Source organism: Herpailurus yagouaroundi, unplaced genomic scaffold (assembly GCF_014898765.1).
Source record: "Herpailurus yagouaroundi ecotype Mexico unplaced genomic scaffold, PumYag 161, whole genome shotgun sequence".
NCBI classification, from domain to species: Eukaryota; Metazoa; Chordata; class Mammalia; order Carnivora; family Felidae; genus Herpailurus; species Herpailurus yagouaroundi.
In genome coordinates, this window is record NW_024412402.1 from 173 (window position 1) to 24,642 (window position 24,470).

Here is a 24,470-nt window from a genome sequence, read left to right on the forward strand (position 1 = left end):
CTAATCTGCTTTTAAATTCATCTACCGGCCATTTTCTTAAGTATTATGTTGATTACTTAGAGGTTCTCTGGTTCTTTTTCACATCTACTGTTCCTGTCTCGTGTTTTTAAGCTTCTTCTTTATTTTCTTACTTATATTAAACATTGTCATTTTGATTCTGTCTGAAAATTTTGATAATCTGATAACACTTCACTGTTTTCTTAGCTATTGTTCCCACTGGTTCTTACCTATAATATTTTGATTTCTTTCATGAACGTGTGGGTTTAGGGTTATTTTTTTGTGGGGGAGGTGAGGGGTTGTTTTATTTTGTTTTTAGTATTAGTCACTCAGTCCCCAGATACGGATATCCATATATTCAAATATGGATATTCATATATCCAAAGATATGGATATTCTTTGCAAGAGGGATTGAAGTTGACTTCCTCCAGAAAGAAGTAATGTTTCCTAGTTTCCTACTCTCACTTCTCATGACAGAGCAATGAATTTAAATTCCCCACTGAAATTTTGTCAATCTACACACGCAACATTATTGGCACATTTTTTCTTTCCTAATAGTTCAGTGAGGTGCTTAGTAGTTTTTAGAAATCTTAAAGAGTGTTAAATATTTTAAAAATATTTTTAACACAGCATTTTAATAACTTTAGTCAGAAGGACACTCATAATATCTAATTTGCCCTAACTCCAGGAATAGGATTGTACCACATTTTGAAGCTTTCTTTTTCTCTATTTATTTTAAACTCACATTTGGTGAGCTGTTGTAAAAGGGCTGCCTTACATTCATGGTTACTTCTCCAAATACATGATTTCTGGTTTCTAAGAAGTCACAGTAACAATACTTCTGGGATCCACTGGGTCTGGGAAAGACTAGAGGTAGGTGATCTCATCCATTCTTAGAGGTAGACGTTAGACTGCAGAGAGGCATCAGTACCAAAAAGAGTACAACATACCAGGAGCTACATTTCCCACCACTATTAAATTTTCTTAGTTATTGGGCTCCGACCTTCAAGCTCTGCTACATTAAAAACACGCACAGGTAACCCTGAGTGCTGAGGTTTTATCAGCAACACTTACCTGTACGCTACCCAAAGTAAGTGTTCAGGTCCTCCATTTTCTTCTGAGGATTATGTCTGAGACCCTGATTCCCACTACCATCTTTGCTTGGTGTTGGTGAGTTGGTAACTGACAATGAGTGTTTCTTTAGTCTCTCTTTAGCTCTTTGTTTTCTCCATGGCAATGAGCCTTTCATACACCTTTTCCTATTTTGGATCTTATTCCATTTGTTCTTTTCCTGGTGTTCTATGAGTCTTTTCTAGTTAAGCCTCATCCTCCTTACTTGTCTAAATCTGTAGGACACGTAAGTAGAATTCAAAAGGGAATTTCTTGCCCCCTTCACTTAAAGGCATGCTACTACTCAAACCACATTGTAGAGAAGGTTACCTGAATTGGCCTTCCATCAGGTGTCAGCACCTCTTCTGAAAGTTCCATCATCTTCAGGGCCATGAGAGCAATGGGCTTAGCGTGGCAGAGGCTTTTCCTATGGAGTCCTGCAGCAACACAGTATGCATCACCTATTGTTTCCACCTGCAGCAATCAGACAAACCAAATGCAAACATATGATAATGAGCCAGAAGAGAAATGATGAGTTATCTGCAATCACAAATGTTGCTGAAAACATGTCAACAAAACATCAATAAATTAAGCAATTAGACAACAGAGTGTAATCACAGCAGAGTTTGCAAACAGCCGCTGTCGAATACTGACATCTCACTCCAGGGCTGTTCATCAATGTTATCACCATAGATGATCATGGAAATTGGGGAAAACTGGAACATAAAACAATTATCCTTCACAAAAACAGAACTGCCAGTATTTTGTGTGAACAATTTTCAAATAATGACCTTTTACAAAGCTATCCTCTTGTCTCCTTCAACCTTTCAATATTATTTATATCTGAGAGATGAGAAACTGATGTACAAAAACCCATCCATAACCTTACAATTAAAGAGGTAACAGGCACTGTCAGAGTCTTTTCAGGCCCTATTCTAATTTTATTGTCAGCATCCATTCTGAATAGACATTGCTTTTGTTAAATCTTTTAAGTATTTACTCCAGGTTAAAATTCTTAAATTTCTAAAACATATAGCATGATACATAACTTATGTTCAGAGGAAAGTTCTCTAATTATCCAAAGTATATGGTGGTATACTTTGGATAATTTGCAAATGATATATCTGACAAGGGGTCAATATCCAAAAACTATAAAGAACTCCTATAACTCAACACTAAAGAAACCAAATAATCCAGTTAAACACTGGGCAGAGGACCAGAATAGACACTTTTCCAAGGAAGACATACAGATGATCAACAGACACATGAAAAGATGCTCAACATCACTAACAATCAGGGAAATGCAAATCAAAACCACAATGAGATATCACCTTACACCCATCCGGGCTAAAATTGAAAAGACAAGAAGTAACAAGTATTGGTGAGGAGGTAGAGAAAAAGGAGGTGGGAATGTAAATTGGTGCAGCCATTGTGGAAAAGAGTATGGAAAAAGTATAATACTTTTTTAAAGAAACAGTTGCTCAAAACATTAAAAATAGACATGCCATATGATCCAATAATTCCATTATTCAGTATTTACTGAAGGAAAATAAAAACATGAACTAGAAAAGGTATACGCATCTCTATGTTTACTGCAGCATTATTTACAATAGCCAAGACACAAAAGCTACCTAAGGGTCCATCAACAGACAAACAGATAAAAAAAGATGAAATTGTGCCATTTGAGACAAGATAGATGGACATAGGAGGTATTATTCCGAGTGAGATAAGTCAATCAGAGAAAGACAAAGACCATGTGAGTCCACTCATAAATGGAATCTTAATAAACAAACAAAAAGCAGAATCAGAACTATAAATACAGAGAACTGATGGTTACCAGAGGAGAGGGGGATGGAGGTATTGCCAAAATGGATGAAGGGGAGAGGGAGATAGAAGCTTCCAGTTATGGAATAAGTCAAGGGAGTAAAAAGAGCATAAGGTATATAGTCAATGATATTGTAATAGCGATGTAATGGGACAAGTGATGGTGAGCACAGCATAATGTATAAACTTGACCAATCACGAAGTTGAACACCTACAACTAATCTAACATTGTGTGTCAACCATTCTCAAATTAAAAAAGTACATGGAGATGGGGCGCCTGGGTGGCTCAGTCAGTTGAGCGTCCGACTTCAGCTCAGGTCATAATCTCACAGTCCATGAGTTTGAGCCCCGCATCAGGCTCCGTGCTGACAGCTCGGAGCCTGGAGCCTGCTTCAGATTCTGTGTCTCCCCCTCTCTCTGCCCCTCCCCTACTCATGCTCTGTCTCTCTCTGTCTCAAAAATAAATAAAAACAGTTAAAAAAAAGTATATGGAGGTAAACTCCTCAATAGTTCTAACATTTTAATTAGAGGAAAGTGACAAAATATCATGTTAAATGTCCAATTCCAATATCACCTTTTCTATGAATCCCTCCATGGTCTCTCCATTGGTTCTTAGTACAACTAACCATTCCTTCTGTTTCCACAGCACTTCCCACACCTCTTTGCTATGGCTTTCATCATAGGTTATAATCAAGATGTATCCCCAACTCTGATGGCAGCTCTTTAAGAATGGGCCCATGTTTTCTTCATCTCTGTACTCCTAATGCTTATAGCGGTTCCTAAAATATAGCTACTTAGTAAATATATACCAAATGAATAAACAAATAAATCATGTTTATCATGATTTATCCATGTTTATCCATGTTTATCATGATTATAATAAATCATTCTAATAGTGTGTTCATATTCACTGCTCATTTCATGAGCGCCACATAGATGTGTATAGAAAAAAAATTGCCTCTGAATGATTGGAGATGCTTCTATCATAAATTACCAAAACTTATAAAATATGCTATTAGTTAAGATATAATAGCCATAATTAGATTTTGTGAGTGCATTCTAACAATAGGGTATTAAAAAATGTATTGCATAAAATCTGTTGGCACTTATTTAGGGAATATAATGAGAAGAGTTAAGCTCATGAGACGAGGAATGCCAAAACGATCACATGATCACCAAAATCTTCTCAGAAAATATGCATCTAAAGTTACTCCCAATACTCTAGACCTATCATGAAGTTCAACATTTTCACCTGTTTTCTTGTGCCAGAGAAATGGAAATAAAATCATATGGTAAGAAAAGAAAGACAATGCATTGTGAGTTGGGAAAGGTTTTACTCCGAGGACTGAAATATACTTCCCCAAAGAATTCCCAATGAGAAAGACATCCAGTAAATAATGAATGTCTAAAATGTGTCAGTTTACCATGTCCCCCTGGAAACACAATGTCCTCTGCTAATCCTATTTATTTCATCCTTTTGTACTTCTATATACTTTTTTTTAAGTTTTTATATGAATTCCAGTTAACAAACAGTGTAATATTAGTTTCAGGTGTACAATAGTGATTCAACACTTTCATACAACACCCAGTGCCCATCACAAGTGTACTCCTTCATCCCTGTCACCTATTTCACTGATGCCCCCACTCACCCCCCGCTTTGGTAACCATCAGTGTATTCTCTGCAGTTAAGAGTGTGTTTCTTGGTTTGCTTCTCTCTCTTTTTCCCCTTGGCTTACTTGTTTCTTAAATCCCACATGAGTGAAATCATATGGTATTTGTCTTTCTCTAACTGACTGACTTTGCTTAGCATTTCATTATACCCCCTAGCTCCAACCATATCATTGCAAGTGGCAAGATTTCATTCTTTTTTATAGCTGAGAAATATTCCATTCTATGTATATACCACATGTTGTGAGCTATGAACTTTGAAACTAAATTCTGATTTTCAGATATCAGAACACATAGGCAGTAAATTATTTGTACAAACTGAATTGCTTTAGAGTGAACTGTAAACACGCATGTTCCTGAAGCATTATCTCTCCTTGAAATCCCTATCCTCTTCTTCATCAGCCATCATCTTCATTATCTTTTCAGCTAAAGTTGAATGAGTTCCACTAAACGTGTATTCCTAGAATTTGTACCATACGAATACAGATTAGTTATATGTTGCACTTTTTCTTTTAGCAGTGTGTAATGTAGTATGGATATGGACCAGTTGCCAATGGATATGACACAGAATTCTAAGAAAGTGCAAGATAAATGTGTACACAATATAACAAATTCACCTGAAAATCTATACATGATCATGTAAGCTTTTATACTATTTAGTTCCCAAATATTTGAAGTCTGTTTACCTGTCAGAAACAATAGGATCAAGAATTAGGCAAGGGATGCCTGGGTGGCTCAGTTGCTTAAGTGTCTGACTCTTGATTTTGGTTGAGGTCATGATCTCAACAATCATGAGTTCCAGCCCTATGTTGGGTTTGGAGCTAATGGCAATGAGCCTGCTTGGGATTCTCTCTGTCTCTCCCTCTCTCTCCCTCTCCCTCCCTCCCTGCCCCCTCTTGCTCGTGCTCTCTCTCTCTCAAAATAAATAAATAAATAAACTGAAAAAAACTAGGCAAGAAATAGACATCAAAAAACAATGGCCTGTATCAAGTTGTGCAACTCACAATTATTCATAAACACCAAACATATAGAAAAAATCTAAAAGATATTTTCATCATGCTAGGCTAGAGTATGTTGCAATAACAATATAACTTCAAAATCTGAATGCCCCAAAACAACAAAGGCTTATTTTTGATTCATGCTACAAATTCATGTGAGTTAAGAGATTGGAGGAGAGGGGAGAAACATGTGCTGTGTCTCTCTACTCTAGGACAAAGGCTAATAGAACCTCCCCACCTGGTGCTAGTTGCCATGGCAGAGATAAAGAGGTTCTGACAAACCATGCACTAGCCATTACAGCTTTGTCCCAGATGTGACATATAGAGCTTCTCAAGATTCATCCACCAAAGCAAGTCACATGACCATGATCAGTGCAAAGGCGATGGGAAAATTCAACCACCCTTCTGCCCAGACACGAATCAGAAATATTTGGTGAGTAGTACTTATATGCACATGAATGAATAGGTAATAGCTTAAAAGTTTTCAAATACTTAGATGTCTGGAAACTGCAAGTAATATATCTGTAAGATGTTTTTTTTTCCTTCCTTACAGATATATTCAGCATCTTCACCTAAAAATCTTGGTCTAAATGCCACCACCTTAGCCATGCATCTTTCCATGGAAGTTCTATTCTTCTCTCCCTTCATCTAATTCTGATCTATGCAAGTTTAGCAGAATTAAGTATATATGCAAATTTTAATGGGTTCCCTCCAAAAACATTAGTCAATTTTGCTTCACGGGAGCAGAAAAAGGGAAAACATTATATACCAATTACATTTGCTCCTAAGGATGTTTCCTTGAGTTAAACCAGATAAACAAGTGGAAATTGTAAACTTTCAAAAAAAAAAACCTGCCTGTAAAGTTGACTATGTTCTGAACTCCTTTACAATTGCCTTGGTGTTTTTTACATACAATTTTAAATACAACAAACTACCTAAAGTAGTGCATTTCATTTATTTTTGACATCTCTGACCTGTTCTTGAATGATACTAGATAAGAATAAAGTTGGCTAACTTAGTCGTGGAGGTGGAAAAGACTTCTCACATCCTTTTCTGAACATAGGAGGCTTCTGCACTAAAATTATTATGTATGACTATTGCCTCACATATTATTATAGATGCTTTTATCAAACTAAAACAATTTACCCATCTCTGTATATCATCTGTTCAACCCTTGATAGTAAAAACCCTCACATTATCCCAGAAATAAAGGAGGTGTAGAAATAAAGGAGTGCACAGAGCTGTGCACTCTTCCTTTTTATTTATTTTAGTTAAAAAAAATTTTTTTAAGTTTATTTATTTTTGAGAGAGAGACAGACAGAGTCAGAGCCTGAGTGGGATAGGGTCAGAGAGAGAGGGAGACATAGAATCTGAAGCAGGCGCCAGGCTCCAAGCTATCAGCACAGAGCCTGATGCAGGGCTCAAACTCACGAACTGTGAGGTCATGACCTGAGCCAAAGTTGGACACCCAACCGACTGAGCCACCCAGGCGCCCCAATGTTATTTTATTTTTAAAGTAATCATTTAAAAGAGTTTATTTTAGTTCTTAATAGTATCTCACTCCTGTAACATTCTTCTCCATCCCCTCCAGGCTAATGCTCAAGAAATATCTACAAGGTTTCTTAGAAATTTGGGCACAGTAAGGAGAAAGGAGTTTGTGTGTGTTATGCAGAAGGGTAGTGGTGGTGATATTGGCCAAGGATTAGCCTAAAAGAATACTGTGTATAACAGGGCAATGAATAATCTCTGTCCCACGGATTCACACCCACCTCAGTCCTTCAATCCCACAATCCTTGATATGTCTTCTTTTGAACTTTAGGACTTGTAAAAGAAAGCTTGTGGAGTGGGGGAGGGCCATAAAAATAGAGGGTCAGAGAGCTCTGGAAGCCTATTTTACTGGACAACCTCCCTCTCTCCTTCTAGGTATCATCAAGAGGAGAAGCAAATTGGAAAGTCTGCTTTCTAATTGTTTTGCTTTCTGGTTTTGGTCCCTCAAGTCATTAAAAACAGAAAGAGGAGAGAAAAGTTGAGAGAGGCACAGAAAGGAGAAGAGAGATATTGGAATGAGTTGGAGGCAGATGAAGTCTACAAATGAATATGTGTTTTCTCTCCTGGAATCTCACAGAGCACTTGGTCACCTGGTCATGATCAGGTAGGCAAAAGGGGGCTGAGGAACATGCCACACTCTGCATGAGCTCATTGACTGTGGCTAAGAACACGTGATTCCCAGAAAGGACACCCCATTCACCCTTGTTGAGAGGACAGAGCCACACCTGCCAGCCTAATCACCTCTATGACATCAGGTATGGTTCCTGAGTGACAATGAAAGGAAGGGAGGTAGAAGCGGTTTCCAGTGGTTGGTAGGGAGCCTGAGTCCACCGGTGATTCTGAAGGTCCCTGTCACCTAGAAACCAAAAAATGGGGTTGCTAGTGCTCTGGACACAGATTATCCAAAAGACTGACTAGAAAATGTAGAGCATGGCACAGGCCTTCATGAAGACTTATCAGTAGCAAAAAAGCTACTGGAAAGTTTTGGATTTGGGTAAATTTAGAGGTCCCTTACTTTTATCCTTTACCTCATACAAGTTCAGCAGCTCTCCAGTGTTTATGACCCTGTTTTTCCAGATACTCAGCAGGGTGGGTGACATGGGCTCCTGGCCAAAGATGAAAATTCAGGTGTTGATGGCCAAGCACGGGTCTTGGGGCCATGGCGTTATCCACTGGAAGATGAGAAACTTGCCAGACATTAAACATGAACCTAGCTTTTCATTGTTCTTGTGGTTGTGGGGCTTGAAGATACAATGATCCTCTTCCAATATGACTCTTAAGTACCTACATCAGAAGCAGACGGGAAGGCCTTGACACAAAGATTCAAGCAATGGACATCAAGGCAGTGCTGTCTTTAGTATCATTTCCTTGGCTTAGACAGATGACGGCCATGTCCACAAAAGCTACATTAATGACGATGACAGCAGTGATGGAGCACAGAGACCAGCACATGCATAACACCACAGTTGGCCAAACAGAGGTCCAACAACTGATGGCAAGTAATCTTGGGCGAGAACAATTTCCAAAGGCAGGCGTTAACCACATGAGTACCCAAAGAGCTTGAGTATCTCCATGGACTGCCCTGCTGAATGTGGTCTGATTTCCCTTCACAGGGTAGTTACTCCTGTACGAACTGGGCTATAGTTCCCCATTAGTAATAACAATTGTTTTGTCAGATTCTGGGAGGCTGTGGTCTGAGGCAGTGATGAAGGTGAAGAAGCTACAGGTGATGTGCTGCTCCTGTAGATGAAGGACGGCGGCGGGGGGGGGGGGGGGGCGGCAGGCAAACGGTGCTGATCCTATGTTTCAAATGGAAAGAAAGGACACCTGTCCAGAAGATCTGACCTTTAATGATTGAGTTGTTTCTGCAGTAAGAGTCTGTCCAAAAGAAGACCCTGAACTTGTAGCCTGTCCTGGGATGTCTGAACTCTTTCATCCCTAATTGGTATAAAGCTTAGCAAATCTGTATTGGAGCTCTTAAGTGTTAGGTGGGGGTTGGCTCAAAAGGCAAGGTCCCACAGTGCGGGTATATTTTGGTTGATGAAACTTGTGCCCTCACCCAAGTGCCGCTGCATTCACCCCAACTTGGGATTCAGGTGGAGAAGGCCCTGCCAACCTGAGCATCCATGGTCTCTAACTCCACACTCAACAACGTCCCTGAAGAGATCACGTTCAGGGCTCAAGCCCCCCCCCCCCCACTTCCGTCACCTCCACCACTTTATTCTCGTGCACCATCTCTCATCTGAACTTCCCTTCCTCATCTTCTCCTCTACCTCCTCATTCATTTTTCTTCTCCAGGATTCCAATCTCTCCACTGGCTGTTCATCCACTACTTCCTTCTGCTGCCACTGAGAGAGAGGTGGCACACTCTTCAGTCATCATCTGAGATCTCTATGACACCATGAACCAGATCTCTGTAGGCATTCCACCTGGCATTACCAGGGTGTGAAAGTAGATCACTCACCAGTAATAGAGGGAAGGGAGAAAACTGAGGCTTCACAGGTGATGGCTGGCAGAATGCAGCAGCCTGGATATGGCCACACCCTGCCACCCTAATTCTAAAGGAGGGGACACCACTGAGGACACCAGTTCCTGGGATTAGACAGAACAGTAACAACTGAGCAAGAAGAGCCTCTATCTCCCACAGGGGGACCAAGAAGCAGCCTCCACCTCCTTAGCACATTCATTTTCATCGGACGCTATGTTGGGAATCCACCTCCACATATTTATCCCCTTCCTATACAACAACTACCAGAAAGCAAAATTGTTACCCTGTCCTTTTTAATTTTTTTCAGATCATCTTATAGTCAATCCAATATTAGCACTTTCATTATAGGTCCTATTTTATGATGTCAAAGGCTGATATTCTGGAAATAATTTTGATGTTTTAATGAGTTAATGTTGCAAAGGCTAGTGCTCCGTGCTGGTCCTTATGCGGTCATTGGCAATAAGAACGAAGGTGCGATGGGTCATTAAAGTAACCTCCTATTACTTCTAACTTTCTATGGATGTTACCTCTTATCACACAGGAACTGAAAGTTCTCACTTGGCATTGTCATTAACTGGAACTTCAGAGAGAGGAGTGTCTGTACACAAACACTGACTCTTGGCACAGTCTCAGGAAAATAAAAGTTCGCGCTCCTAAAGTCAGCTCCCATTTTTACCCATGGACTGTTTCCCCCACTACAGCTTTAAAATTCACAGTCTGATTATCCCCAGGCATCCTGAATCAGCAAATGGGTTGAAACCAGGTTTATTTACTCTTTTTTAAAGGCCTTGAAAACCACATGGATGTGCTCATTATTTTGAAAGGAGATGTCTCATAAAGAAGAGGAACTATTTCTACCTCACTGGGTACACAGCTTGGAGGGCATGTTCCTAACACTACAAACTAGACAGACAAAGTCTATCTTAAGAGGCAGCCCTCACTTTCAAGTTTTCTTTCCCTACTTCTGGGTCTGTAACTGGCATACAAATACCCAATGGATAAATTTCTCTCTTTAGCATGGTATTACATTGGTGTTGGGAGTGTGTGTGTGTGTGTGTGTGTGCGCGCGCGCGCGCGCACGCATGCACGCACATGTTTATATTCTCCTCCTACTAGATATGTACTTTACTTTTTATATGCCTGGATCCTAGCACAGTAGCAGGATCGTTTTTATGAGTTTTACTGAATGCTTTAATTGTGTCTGATTTCTACAGGTTGGAATTGTAAAGTTTTCCAACTCAAAACTCAGGACCACCTACATAAAAATCACCCAGAGGGTACTTGTTAAAAATCAGACCCCAAAGGCCCCACACCTAGATCTACTAAATCAAAATATAGGTATAAGGCCCAGCCATCTATATTTTCACATGTTCTCAGGTATATTTGTGATTTTCAAAGTTGAAGGACTTCTCTTATAGTACATGAACTAACAACACTACAATATTTACCCAGATATTCACCTTTTCTTTAAGACCCAAGGAGAAGAAAAGAAAAAGAAAAAAGAAAAGAAAGAAAAGTACTCCTACCCTTGAACTCCAGTCATTCCCATATACTCCTTCTTGGTCTTCCACCCTATCCCATAGGGCAATAAACTTCTCCAAAGATTTCCTTGTCAGAACTTTCAACAAGTCCTAACCCAGGCATCACCCCAGCCCCCCCCCCCCAAAATGCTGAGGGTCATTTTGCACAATAGGTATTCAATGATCCAAAGCAAGTTTGCTGAGTTCAATTAATGGCTGTATAATGGCTTAGCAATTCAAATGGAAACTACTTTAAGGATTTACTGATAAAGCTACTTAAAAACCCCTCATTCTTTAAAAAAAAAAATCTGTCTAATTACACTCATTTTGGTTGACGTTTCTGACCCAAATACTACTTCTTTTAAGGATGTCTCTACAGTGCTCAGCTGATACAGCACTGGAAAAGAGGTCATGGATATAAATAGAACAGTGATTTGGCCTGGTAACTACTCCCAAATGAGGGAAAATAGATTCCAAATGACTGCCTATCAAATAAAGCTCTTCTGGTAATATGCTCAGTAGATCTAACAATATAAACTCCAGTTTCTTCCCAGGAATCTCAACCATGTGGAAAATGCTGCTGTCAAACCCAGGTTATTTACCATAAAAGTTATTGAATACTGGGTCACGTGGAAAAAGAAAAATATATTGAAACATGCATTCAAAATTTCTTTCTAAATCTTCAAGTTAGATGTGGGCAACTGAAAATTTCTTTCTGCTGTCCAGCAGGCTATCCTGTAGGATCATCAATGATACAGCTCCAACTCTCCACTTTCATCCCCCACTACCACTTTTACTCTATGCGCCAATCAAAATGAAGAACACAAAGTTCTTTGCCAACTTCCCATATCTCCCACCACCATGTTTATACTCAGAGTTACTGCTCTACTTGAAATCATCAACTATTTACTCTTTGTAAAATAATTACTGAGTCTATCGCTTTCAAGAGAAGTTTTCCAGGGATTCCTGATTTGCCAGAACTTTAAACATTGCCCCTAAAAATCAGTGAATGTCTGCTATATTTTCAGTAAACACATAATGAGTGTAAAATTAAGTGAATTAATGTCACAAAAGTGAATAATTTTAAGACCTATGATAATGCTACAGTAATCAAGACCTTGTGATACTAGTGAAGGAACAGACAAATAGATCAGTGGCACAGAACAGAGAACCCAGATGTAGATTCTCAGAAATACAGTCAACTGATCTTTGACAAATAATGAAAGGCTGGGCACCTGAGTGGCTCAACTGGTCAAGTGTGCCACTCTTGACTTCTTAGCTCAGGTCTGACTCTTGACGTCAGCTCAGGTCATGATATCATGGTTCATGAGTCTGAGCCTCACATCAGGATCTGTACTGACCGTGTGGTGGAGCCTGTTTCCAATATGGTCTCTCCCTCCCTCTCTGCCCCTCCCCTGAGCATGCTGTGCTAGCTCTCACACACACAAAATAAACAAGCAAACAAAAAGGAAGCAATAGCAACAAAGTGGAGCAAAGACAGCTTCTTTAACAAATGATACTGGAACGAGTAGATATCCACATGCAAACGAATGAATCTAGACAGAGACCTTAGACCCTTCACAAAAATTAACTAGAAATGGCTCACAGACCTAAATGGAAAATGGAAAACTATAAAACTACTGTAAGAAGAAAACCTAGATGACCTTGGGATATGGTGATGCCTTTTTACATACAATACTGAAGACAAGATCTATGATAGAAATGACTGATACACTGGACTTCATTAAAATTAAAACCTTCTCTACAAAAGACAGTATCAAGAGAATGAGAAGACAAGACAAAGACTGGGAGAAAATATTTGCAAAAGACACATCTGATAAAAGAACTCTTACCCAAAATATAGAGACAGCTCTTAAAATTCACCAGTAAGAAAATAACCCGATTGAAAAATGGGCCAAACACCTTAATAGACATCTCACCAAAGATATACAGATAGCAAATAAGTATATGAAAAGATGCATCACATCCTATATCATCAGAGAAATGATAAATTAGATAAATGAACAAATAAACAGGGTCCATACAAACAATGGAATATTATTCAGCACTGAAACAAAATGAACCATCAAACCGTGATAAGACCTGGAGACTTAAATGCATATTAGTAAGTAAAAGAAACCAATCTGAAAAGGCATCATACTATATGATTCCAACTATATGACACTGTGGAAAAGGTAACACTATGGAGATAGCAAAAAGACTAGTAATTGACAGTTACTGGTGAGTGAGGAGGGGGATGACTAGGGATAGAATTTTTCAGGCATTGAAAATACTCAGTATGACATTAGAATGATGAACATATGCTGTTATACATTTAATCAAACCCATAGAATGTGCAATACAAGAGTGAATCCTAAAGCAAACTATGGACTTGAGGTGTTTATAATGTATCACTGTGAGTTCATCCTTGGTAAAAAATCATTCTGGTGAATGATGCTGACTGGGTAAAGCTACGGGGCCAGCATATATATGGGAAATTTCGGTACCTTACTCTCCATTTTATTGTAAACATAAAATTGCTCTAAAAATATTAAGTCTTCTTTTAAGAAGTGCACGGTGAAGCCAAATAAGCAAATCAAATGAAACTGTTTCATTACAAATTTGTTTCTTGGAGCAAGATTATCTAATCTCCAAAAATTCTAATAGCTTCAGGTATCAATATAATTACTATCTTTTATCCTCCCAGATTAAGTATAGTTTAGAAAACAAGCCTTCCACACCCCCTCTTCCATGAGTTAAATGTGTCACATGCCTCCAAGTCCATTTCCATGCTCTATCTTTGCTGATCCTTTAAATCCTTCCGTAGAAAGTGATCTTTGCTTCTTAAAGAAATGCAATAAAACTTGGCCGCGGCACGGCACGTTATACACCACAGTCACTCGTGTTTGTACTTTGTTATCATCCTGTCTAGATTACTAGGCCACTTGCTTTTGCAAGCAAGGATAGTATCTTAGTTATCTTTTTAAGTCCTGCAGGGGTTAATACAGCGCTAGAATAGTAGACGCTTAGAGAATTATGACTGAGTCAAACTGTATTATAAACATCTCTATCAAGAGCTAGGTCAATATAGATAATATATAAACTACTTTCAAAATCAAAGTCATCGTTAACAATCAACTCACGATGAGCCTACCTAATGCCAAATCAAGAACATATTCAGATCAGCAGGTGATTTGCATGAATGGAAGTATTTCCATTAAGCAGACAACATTAACTGCTTCCTTCTGGTTTCCATCAATGACTCAAGCCTCTGATACACACCTGCCAGCCCAGGTAATGCTACCATCATTTCTCACTTGAATGATGGCGATAATATCCTTATGTTCTGCTGTTGCACTTCAGATCTATGCCCACACCACTGAGAAAGTGATTTTGTTAATTCTTTATTTTTTTAATGATTTCAGGAATAGAACTTAGTGATTCATCACTTACATAGGACACCCAGTGCTCATCACAAGTACCCTCCTTAATGCCCATCACCCATCTAGCCCAGCCCCGCGCACCTTCCTCCAGCAACCCTCAGTTCTTTCTCTGTATGTAATAGTCTCTCATGGTTTGCCTCCCTCTCTGTTTTTATTTCTTTTTTTTTTTTTTTTGCTTCCCTTCCCTTACGTTCATCTGTTGTGTTTCTTAAATTCCACATGAGTGAAATTATATGATATTTGTCTTTCTCTGACACACTTATTTCATTTAGCATAATACATCCTAGTTTCATCCACAATGTCACAAAAGGCAAGATTCCGTTCTTTTTTATGTCTGAGTAATATTTCATTGAATATATATACCACAGCTTCCTTATCCATTCATCTGTCAATGGACACTTGGGCTTTATCCATATTTTGGCTATTGTCAATACCGCTGCTATAAACATTGGGGTACATGTGTCCCTTTGAATCAGCATTTTTATATCCTTTGGATAAATACCTAGTAGTGCAATTGCTGGGTCATAGGGTAGTTCTATTTTTAATTTTTTGAGAAACTTCCATACTGTTTTCCAGAATGGTTGCACCAGTTTGAATTTCCACCAACAGTGCAAGAGTGTTCTCCTTTGTCCATATCCTCACCAACATCTGTTGTTGTGTTAATTTTAGTTTCTGTGACAGGTGTGAGGTGGTATCTCAATGTGGTTTTGATTGGCATTTCCCTGATGATGAATGATGCTGAGCATTTTTCATGTGTCTATTTCATGCGACATCTATCTGGATGTCTTCTTTGGAAAAGAATCTATTCATGTTTCCTGCCCATTTTTCACTGATTTATATGATAAAGTGATTTTGATGAAGCAAATCTACTTGTGTCACTCTCTATCCAAAATCGTTCCATGACTTCACTTTGATCCTATGATTAAGACCAAATTCCTTAAAAAGGCTAAAACACCAGGTTCTAGCTCCTACCTATCTTTACCTTGTGCTACTCTTCCATTATTTCAGTTTGACCACAGTGATCTTCATTTACTTGTTCCAACTTAATCATGTTCCTTTCTGACTCACAGCCTTTGCGGATCCTGACCCCCCCCCACCCCCCGCGTACAATCCTCTGTTTCCACCATCCTTCCTACCTGGTTAGCTCCTCCTCATCCTTAGATCTCTACTTTAAGGTCACCTCCTCATGGATGCCTTCCTGAACTCCTAGGCTAAAGTGGATGTCTCTATCACAGGCTCTCATAACACCATGTAATTTTTTCTCAGTCATTTTGTAGTAGTTTATAATTATGTATTTTTTGAGAAGTGATTCTCTGTCATCCTCACTAGACTATGAACTCCATGAAGGCAGGTATCATGTCCATTTTGCTCACTAGTTGGCATGCTGGTGACATGTGGTAGGTGCTCAAGAAACATTCCTTTAAGGGATAAATGGGTGAAAGGGGTTGGTCAAGTTGTGGACCTCGTTAAGATAATGCAGCCTTGAGACCCCCACAAGCAGCCTTCTGGAAGAGATAAAGCCTAAGCAATGTTAAGTCCACAACCTATTAGCTTTGTGACCTCAGACTATTTCTTTAACCTTTTTAAGCCTCATTTTCTTCCTCTGTAGAAAGCAAATAATATCTATTTTACAATGCTGATGAAAAGATTAAATTTTATACCTCTCTAGTGATAGCCATAATTTTAATTAATTAATCATTAACTGTGCCATTATTTGTTTAATGTCTATCCCCAATGCTCAATATATAAGCACCAAACAATATGGACCATGCCACTATGCTCCAATGCCTAGCTTAGTATGTAGAACACAGTAGCTGATAATTATTTGTTGAAGATAAATCAATAAACATATAAAAAGAATTTAGCATGGTACCTAGCTAAATTAGGCATTCGGTAAATATCAATGTCTACTATAGATTGAATGTTTGTGTCCCCCCAAATTCCTATGTTGAAACTCAATCCTCAATGTGATGATATTGGGATATAGGAGGTGATTAGAGACCTTTGGGAGGGCTCTACACTCATGAATGAGATTTGAGTCCTTATAAAAGAGACCACAGAAGGTGAACATCCTTGTCCCTTCCAGTATGTGAGGACATGGCAAGAAGACAGCCATCTATGAGCCAGGAAGTGGATCCTCGCTAGACAGTGAATCTGCTGACACCTTGATCTTGGAACTCCCAGCCTCCAAAACTGTGAGGAATAAATTTCTGTTGTGTATAAGCTACCTGGTGTGGTATTTTTGTTATAGCAATCCATATGGACGCAGACACTCTTCTTCCCTCCCTTCATAGCAAATTCCCCAAGACATTCCTTCTAGCCCTGCTGTTCTTTCAATTGGATGGAGGTGGAATCAGTTGCTTGCACTGTTCATTAATTCACAAGGTATTTACTGCAGATAGTGTTATTATGTGGAAAATTCAACTTTGAATTTTCCAAATAATAACACTCTCTTTTTTATGGGCACAAAAAAATCCCAACAACAATGATCTTCTGAGCACAATTTATGTGTCAACCACAACAAAATGTTCTGTAAATACTACTGTTCCGACTTTATAGAAGCAGAAGGTAGGCACAGATATGTTACATGACTTAATTAAGTAACAAAGAATTAAAATGAGCTTTCCATGCTTCTGTTCAATACCCTTCCCTCTACTCTTAATTGTCATTGCACATGAGCAAATTCAACAGTCCTCAGCAGGCCTCCTGTGATGATCAAAGAAATTTCTTTCATCATACAGCTGAAATATGCCCTATTGTTTATGAGACAGTGAAATGAGCAATGAAAGTAGGTTAAGTGGGAAAAGAGAGAGGCACAAAGTTTCCTTTCCATGACAGCATAAAAAAATCTATACAATATCAAACTTTCAGGGGCACCTGCGTGACTCAGTGGGTTGAGCATCTGACTCTTGATTGCAGCAGCTTGGGTCATGATCCGAGGGTCATGTGACTGAGACCCAAGTTGGGCTCTGCACTGACAGCTCAGAGCCTGCCTGGGATTCTCTCTCTCCCTCTCTCTGTGCCCCTCCCCTACATTCACTGTACACAAACAACCTTAAAAAAATATATCAAACTTTGAGTACTCAAGGAAAATAGGAAATTAAAAATATTGCTTTGGACTATATTAAGAACAGTATTATCTTAATAGGCAGCTTTAATACATTGCAACATCTTGGCACAAGCATGTGCATGCACACACACACACACACACACACACACACACACACACAGAGCTGGATCAGAAGTCCAACAAGAGTTTTGCTTCAGCTGATTTCTCATAGTTTTCTAAATTATTAAAAATCCTGTTAACAATTTCAAAGCTTGACCACTCTCAACAATAGCCAAATTATGGAAAGAGCCTAAATGTCCATCAACTCATGAATGGATAAAGAAATTGTGGTTTATATACACAATGGAATACTACGTGGCAATGAGAAAGAATGAAATATGGCCCTTTGTAGCAACGTGGATGGAAATGGAGAGTGTGATGCTAAGTGAAATAAGCCTTACAGAGACAGACAGATACCATATGTTTTCACTCTTATGTGGAGCCTGAGAAAATTAACAGAAACCCATGGGGGAGGGGAAGGAAAAAAAAAGAGGTTAGAGTGGGAGAGAGCCAAAGCATAAAAGACTCTTAAAAACTAAGAACAAACTGAGGGTTGATGGGGGGTGGGAGGGAGGGGAGGGTGGGTGATGGGTATTGAGGAGAGCACCTTTTGGGATGAGCACTGGGTGTTGTATGGAAACCAATTTGACAATAAATTTCATATATTGAAAAAAAATAAAATGAAAAAAAGAAAAAGAAAAAGAAATAAAAGGCATCCAAATTGGAAAAAGAAACAATTTCAAAGCTTGAAAAATGCATCAAAATATGCAAACATTTATAATCAAATACCTGAATTTAAGAGAACAAGGTTAAATTCTCATTTTTTTTATTTTAAAAAACCTTTACAAAAATAAACCCAAATCATTTCAAATTTTTCATATTTGAATAACCAGTAATAGAGAATCAGTAGGTTGATTTTCACTTTAGGAACATTCTCCCAGCCAACTACATACAGCTCCAACATTGAGTATTTAGAATCTTAGAATCTTGTGGAATGATGTGATCTTTTGAGATTTTCTTCTATCTATCCCATCAAAAGATCACAGCCTGTGTCTGAATTACTCCAGTAACCAGAGCATATAGCTCTAGCCAATCTATTTCATTTTGGGGAACAGCAACTTTCGTAAGGATAGTCTACTGTGCCTTAAGTATTTTTTTTAACTTCTGCATAAGGATTCTCTTTAGCTTCCTGGAGCCAAAGAGAACAAATCTTTATGAAATCCAACACATATTAAAAACTAGTACAGGGGCGCCTGGGTGGCTCTGTAGGTTGAGTGCCCAACTTTAGCTCAGGTCATGATCTCTCATGGTTTGTAAGTTTGAGCCCCACATTGGGCTCACTGCTGTCAGTGCAGAGCCCACTTTGGATCCTCTGTCCGCTTCTCTGTCTGCTTTTCCCCCACTTGCACTCTCTCTCTCAAAAATGAATAAACATTTAAAAAATAATAATAAAATAAAAATAGTACATATTTGTTGAATGCCTTAAAAAAAGGAGACCTAGTTATAGTCTTAACTCTAGGCTAAAATTCAAATCACAATTTAAAGACTCAAACTCAACCTTCAGCCATTATTTCAAGAGCCTTGTGTTCATAATAAAGGGCTTTGGATATTCTTTCTTTTTGCTCTCTGAACAGTCCTGTAATGTACCCACTGTTTCATTCTAAAAGTATGAAATTTGCCTCGTGGTTGTCAGTTACTGGATGCAGGATACCACATTATGAAATATATATATAAAAGCTAGAACAACCTTTGGTCCTAGTTCTGCATCTAACTAATTAGGAACAGTAGCTGTCTGATATGTGAATGATCTCAACCACTGTTTTCTACAATATGAGCTCTTAGCTGAATCAAAACCAAATTCAAATAACATCTCTGCCACTTACTCAGCTCATCTTCAAAAGGGACATAAGAACACCTATGACACAGTGCTCTTCTGGAAAACAAATATCACAATTAAGGCATTCAGCACTGTGTTAGAACACAGCTTATATTTAGTATATGTGAAGTCCACTTCTTTAGTTCCACTTTGCTTTAAGAAATAGTCACTTTTTAAACCACTGGCTTTTAAGTGGTAAGAAGTGGGAGAATCACATTACATTTCTGCTACATAGCATTAATTAAAGGTTAGTGAGGAAGATAACGGAATCAATCCGATTCAGTAAGATTTGCAGATTGCACTGAGGCTATCCTATCAGATAAGTGAGAGGCAGCTGTCCTGTCTAGAAGACCAATTTCCATTTTAGTAAACGCATCCAATACCCACGTATTACAAACCTTGATGGGAATATAACTGACATATTCACATTCTAAAGCTTGCCAGAAATCCTCTGCTAAATGGCCTAAGGGTAACAGAAATGATTATATAATGTAATAATTTTTTACAAAGAAAAGTTGATATCTGTAAGTGAAAAAAATTAAGTTTATTCATTTATTTTGAAAGAGAGAGAGAGAGCATGAGCAGGGGAGAAGCAGAGAGAAAGAGAGAGAGAGAATCCCAAGCAGGCTCTGCACCATCAGCACGGAGCCTGACACGGGCTTGAACCCATGAACTGTGGGATCATGACCTGAGCCGAAATCAAGAGTCAGATGCCTAGTGAACTGAGACACCCAGCTTTCCCTAAGTGAAATTTTTAAGTAAACATATTGAAGTAACTCACTAGGTGGGAAACGTAAAATTCCAAAGTGTACACAAACTAAAAGCTAGTTTCTCATAATGTTCTGATAAAGGTGTTAGTGACAAGGGCAAGCATGCTGTTGAGCTCAGAGCTTAACTTCTTACAGCTTAATACATAAAAGACATACACTGTGTAATAACATAGTCCCCATAAAGGCTAGTGAAAAATCTTTCACTTGTATCATGAGGTTACATTTACCCTTGTAGATACAGGAAATTCTAGCAACGTGGGTTCATATACTAAGAAAACTCACTAGAGACTTGTTATCATAAATTTCCAGACTGTTTTTAGAATGGATAGGCCTTTCCTTGGTGTCTTATTCCAATCAGGCTGCAAATAACAAAATACCATAGGCTAGGTGGCTTAAAACACAGGAATTTCTTGGGGCGCCTGGGTGTCTCAGTCGGTTGAGCACCCAAATCTTGATTTGGGCTCAGGTCATGATCTCATGGTTCGTGAGTTCTAGCCCCGCATCACACTCTGTGCTGATGGTACGCTACCTGCTTGGGATTCTCTGTCTCCCTCTCTCTCTGCCCCTCCCCTGCTCACTCTCTCACTCTCCCTCAAAATAAATAGATTAATTAATTAATTAATACAAACAAACAAACAAACAAACAGGAATTTCTTTCTCACAGTTTTGGTGGCTCAGAAATCCAAGACCAAGGTGCAGCCTGATTTGGTTCACTGGGGAAGGTGGACCTCCTGGCTTGCAGAGACTTCTCCCTGTGTCCTCGCTTGGCAGAAAGAGAAGGAACTCTGGTCTCTTCCTCTTCTTCTAAGGACACTGATCCCATCACAGGGCCCCTTCCTCATCATGTCATCTAATCCGGATCCCCCTTCCAAAGGCCCCACCTCCAAATGCCATCACAGTGGGGCTTAGGGTTTCAATAAAAGAAGTTGGGGAGGACACAAGCATTCAGCCCATGACACCTGGTAGCATAAAAATCAACCACCATCAATCTCTTAGCAGCGTCCACCACCCTTGAGGTGATTAAAAAATCAATAGAGATAAAAAGAACAACCCCCAAACACTTTGTTTGATCAATTCACCAAGACACCTCATCAATTTTAATTTCTGCTTGGCAATCCACGTTATCTTAGCCTTCTCTCTATTTCAGAATTTGCCACAACACTAAAAGAAGACAGTGTTTGAATATCGAAGGAAAATCATTCAGGATGTCAGATTAGAACATAAAAAAACATTTTAAGTTCCGTTTCATAGTGTTGGTAACAGACATTGCACAAGTCAATGTTACTTAAAGAAGCACTGTTATCTTCATAGATGCCATATTGTAACTTGGGTTATTCACATAAAAGTGCAGACAGACTGTGGGCCCGTCTTCAGGAATGAGGATCCATGAGGCTCCAGTAAAGGTCATACAAATAATGCATTTCTGGGAGCTTCTCTCTTAGCCCTTATTTTACCTCTCTCCATACCCTTCCTTCATAGACTTTCTCTGGCATACAATGTAATTCTAATAACCAGAAAGAATGAACCCAAGAAAATGAGCATTTTGTCTATTTCTAATAATCACTGGCCACACAGTTATTCATGTACAAACACATGCACATCCAAGCATGTGCCTATCAAACACCCACCCCCTACTCACCATATATGCCCAGAAACACCTATGTGAGAAAGGCTAGTTAACATTTACAGTCACTACTATGGACCAGACACTGTAATAAGCACTTTACAGGTATTTCATTTAAAAGCTCATAAAATGAGGGGCGCCTGGGTGGCTCAGTCGGTTAAGCGTCTGACTTTGGCTCAGGTCATGATCTCACAGCTCAGGGGTTTGAGCCCGGCATCAGGCTCTGTGCTGACAATTCAGAGCCTGGAGCCTGCTTCAGATTCTGTGTCTGTCTCCCTCCCTCTCTCTCTCTCTCTCTCTCTCTCTCTCTCTCTCTCTCTCTCTCTCCCTCTATCTCTCTGCTCCTCCCCTGCTCACACTCTTTCTCTCTCAAAAATAAACATTAAAAAAATAATTATTAATTAATTAAAAGCTCATAAAATGGAACTATGAGAAAGATGAAATTGGTCTATTAACAGACGGTGGGACTGAAGGAGAGCAGTTGACTAAGCAGTTAAATGTAGAAAGACCAGAGCTCCAGGTAGTGTACTTTCGGGAACACTGGGATTTAGTCACTTTAGCAGACTGTGATGCCGAGAACATGCAAAAGCACCCAACCTCCTTCTTGTTTCTCCCTTATCTCCATCCCCAGTGCTTGCCAAAGGCAAAAATTTAAAGGCAAAACCCTCGTCAGGAAATTTCTAGGGCATTACGGTATTTTGAAAGTGACAATGCAATCCCCCTAGTAGAAAAGATATCAGAACGGAACGCTTATCTGCAACTTTCACCTTACCTTAGAAAGCATATAAATTAGTTCTTCCCTACTCATTAAAATCAGGCTAAAAATATATACTAATTTCCATAACATTTGTGTAGGCTTCTATGGGAGTCATAGCCTGTTATCAAGCAAGCAAGTCAAACATGTTTATTGAATGAGTGAATGAATGATGAGAATATATGTATTTTTTACTTCAGAAATTCCTCTTTTCTAGACTTACTAGAAGACACTGTGACTTCATTTCCACTGATGTGCTCCAAAGCACTGAAAAGAACTAGTATAAAGTGTTTGTAGCTTTTAATTTCAAAAGTATATGCACTGATCGTTGAAGCAGAAAATACGTAAATGTTGGGGGGGGGGCGGAAATGAACCAGTCACCCACTCCTTATTAAATGGAACTGGCACTCAGCTGGGAAATGGAGTAAAATGATATACATGTATTTCTAAAATTCCAAGAATAATCTAAGTACTTAAGCATTTTAAAAGGCTATTTTATCATAAAATAAAACAAGGGGGAAAGGAGGCACTTGGGTATTTTTTTCCTGCAGAATCACATTCACGCTAGACTGATAGCCTTGAGCTCCTGCTTAATTTTATGAAAGCTGGCTGCAGGGCCAGTGAACAAAGGCTTTAGTAGCTCCATAGTGGCACAAGATATGTCAAAATTCTCAAAGCATAGAGTTGTGTGGCCTGGTAACTTCAGGTGCGAAACGTCTGCTTTCAGTTCCTACTAAGTAGGTTAAAGATGGGGATGCCAGTCTGGTACAGCTACCTGCCCAATTTACAAACCGCTAGCTTACCCATGCAAAGCAGAGGCAGTCTTCACCAAAACGTCTGAATATGAAGGGATACATGACTCTCAGTTTCCCTGGGGTATTAACAACATGCCTACTCACACCTGACCACTGACCGTCTGCTACTGGGTAGGAAACCTTCCTACTGCAGATATGTATCACTGTTCACTTCTGCATTCTGTATTCATTTTTAGAATGTACAGGCTTTTCCCCACATAGTAGTTAAGGAGTTACAGTTAAAAGGAGTGTATAATTAATAGACAGACTGAACAATTTATATAAATTATGTGAAATGTATATCATGTTAATGGCTTTCTACCCTTTTTATTGGTAATGTATTTACAGGAGTTTGGAGGTTATAAAGTCAACAGTGTTTCCATTGGCCTTCAGAGATTTTCAGAACTCAAGCTACCTGGCAATTTTCAAATTATATTAACATCAAGAGTGTCCCCAAATATGTTCTACTCACTTTCAAGAATGGAAAGAATTAACCTGCTAACTCTAGTATCTCTGTGTTTCAGTATTTAAAAGCTCAGTGGGGGCGCCTGGGTCAGATGAGAGACTGACTCTTGGTTTCAGCTTAGGTCACGATCTTGTGGTCTTGCGAGTTTAGCTCCCTGTGGGGCTCTGTTCCAACAGTCCGGAACCTGACCAGGGTTCTCTCTCTCCCTCTTTCTCTGCCCCTCCCCAACTTGTGCTGTCTCTGTCTCTTTCAAAATAAATAAATAAATTTAAAGAAAAAATTATAAAAGCTCAGTGGACATCTCTACATCCTGTGATGAGGTTTCCATATTTGGTTACCTGTTGTCTCTACCAAGGGGGTCCTATGCATCCTCTGGCTCTAATGCTGGTGCTGGTCAGGGAAAACTCTAGTTCTGTATCAGTTTGGCCTGATGCCTGTCTTCATACTTGCTGCCTGGACACACTGCCTGGTTTCTGGTTCC

The 24,470-nt window shown here is 39.1% G+C and overlaps 1 protein-coding gene across 1 annotated transcript in view; it reads right to left on the reverse strand.

Annotated features, from left to right (window-relative positions):
• Positions 1-1,373: 1,373 nt before the first annotated feature.
• The window catches only part of GUCY1A2 (guanylate cyclase 1 soluble subunit alpha 2), a 195,969-nt gene continuing 172,872 nt past the window's right edge, over positions 1,374-24,470 (reverse strand). Inside the window, exon 7 of the mRNA XM_040482834.1 lies at positions 1,374-1,581. Coding sequence (XP_040338768.1) covers positions 1,408-1,581 — 174 coding nt within the window. The 3' untranslated portion in view covers positions 1,374-1,407. The remainder of the gene's footprint in view (positions 1,582-24,470) is intronic.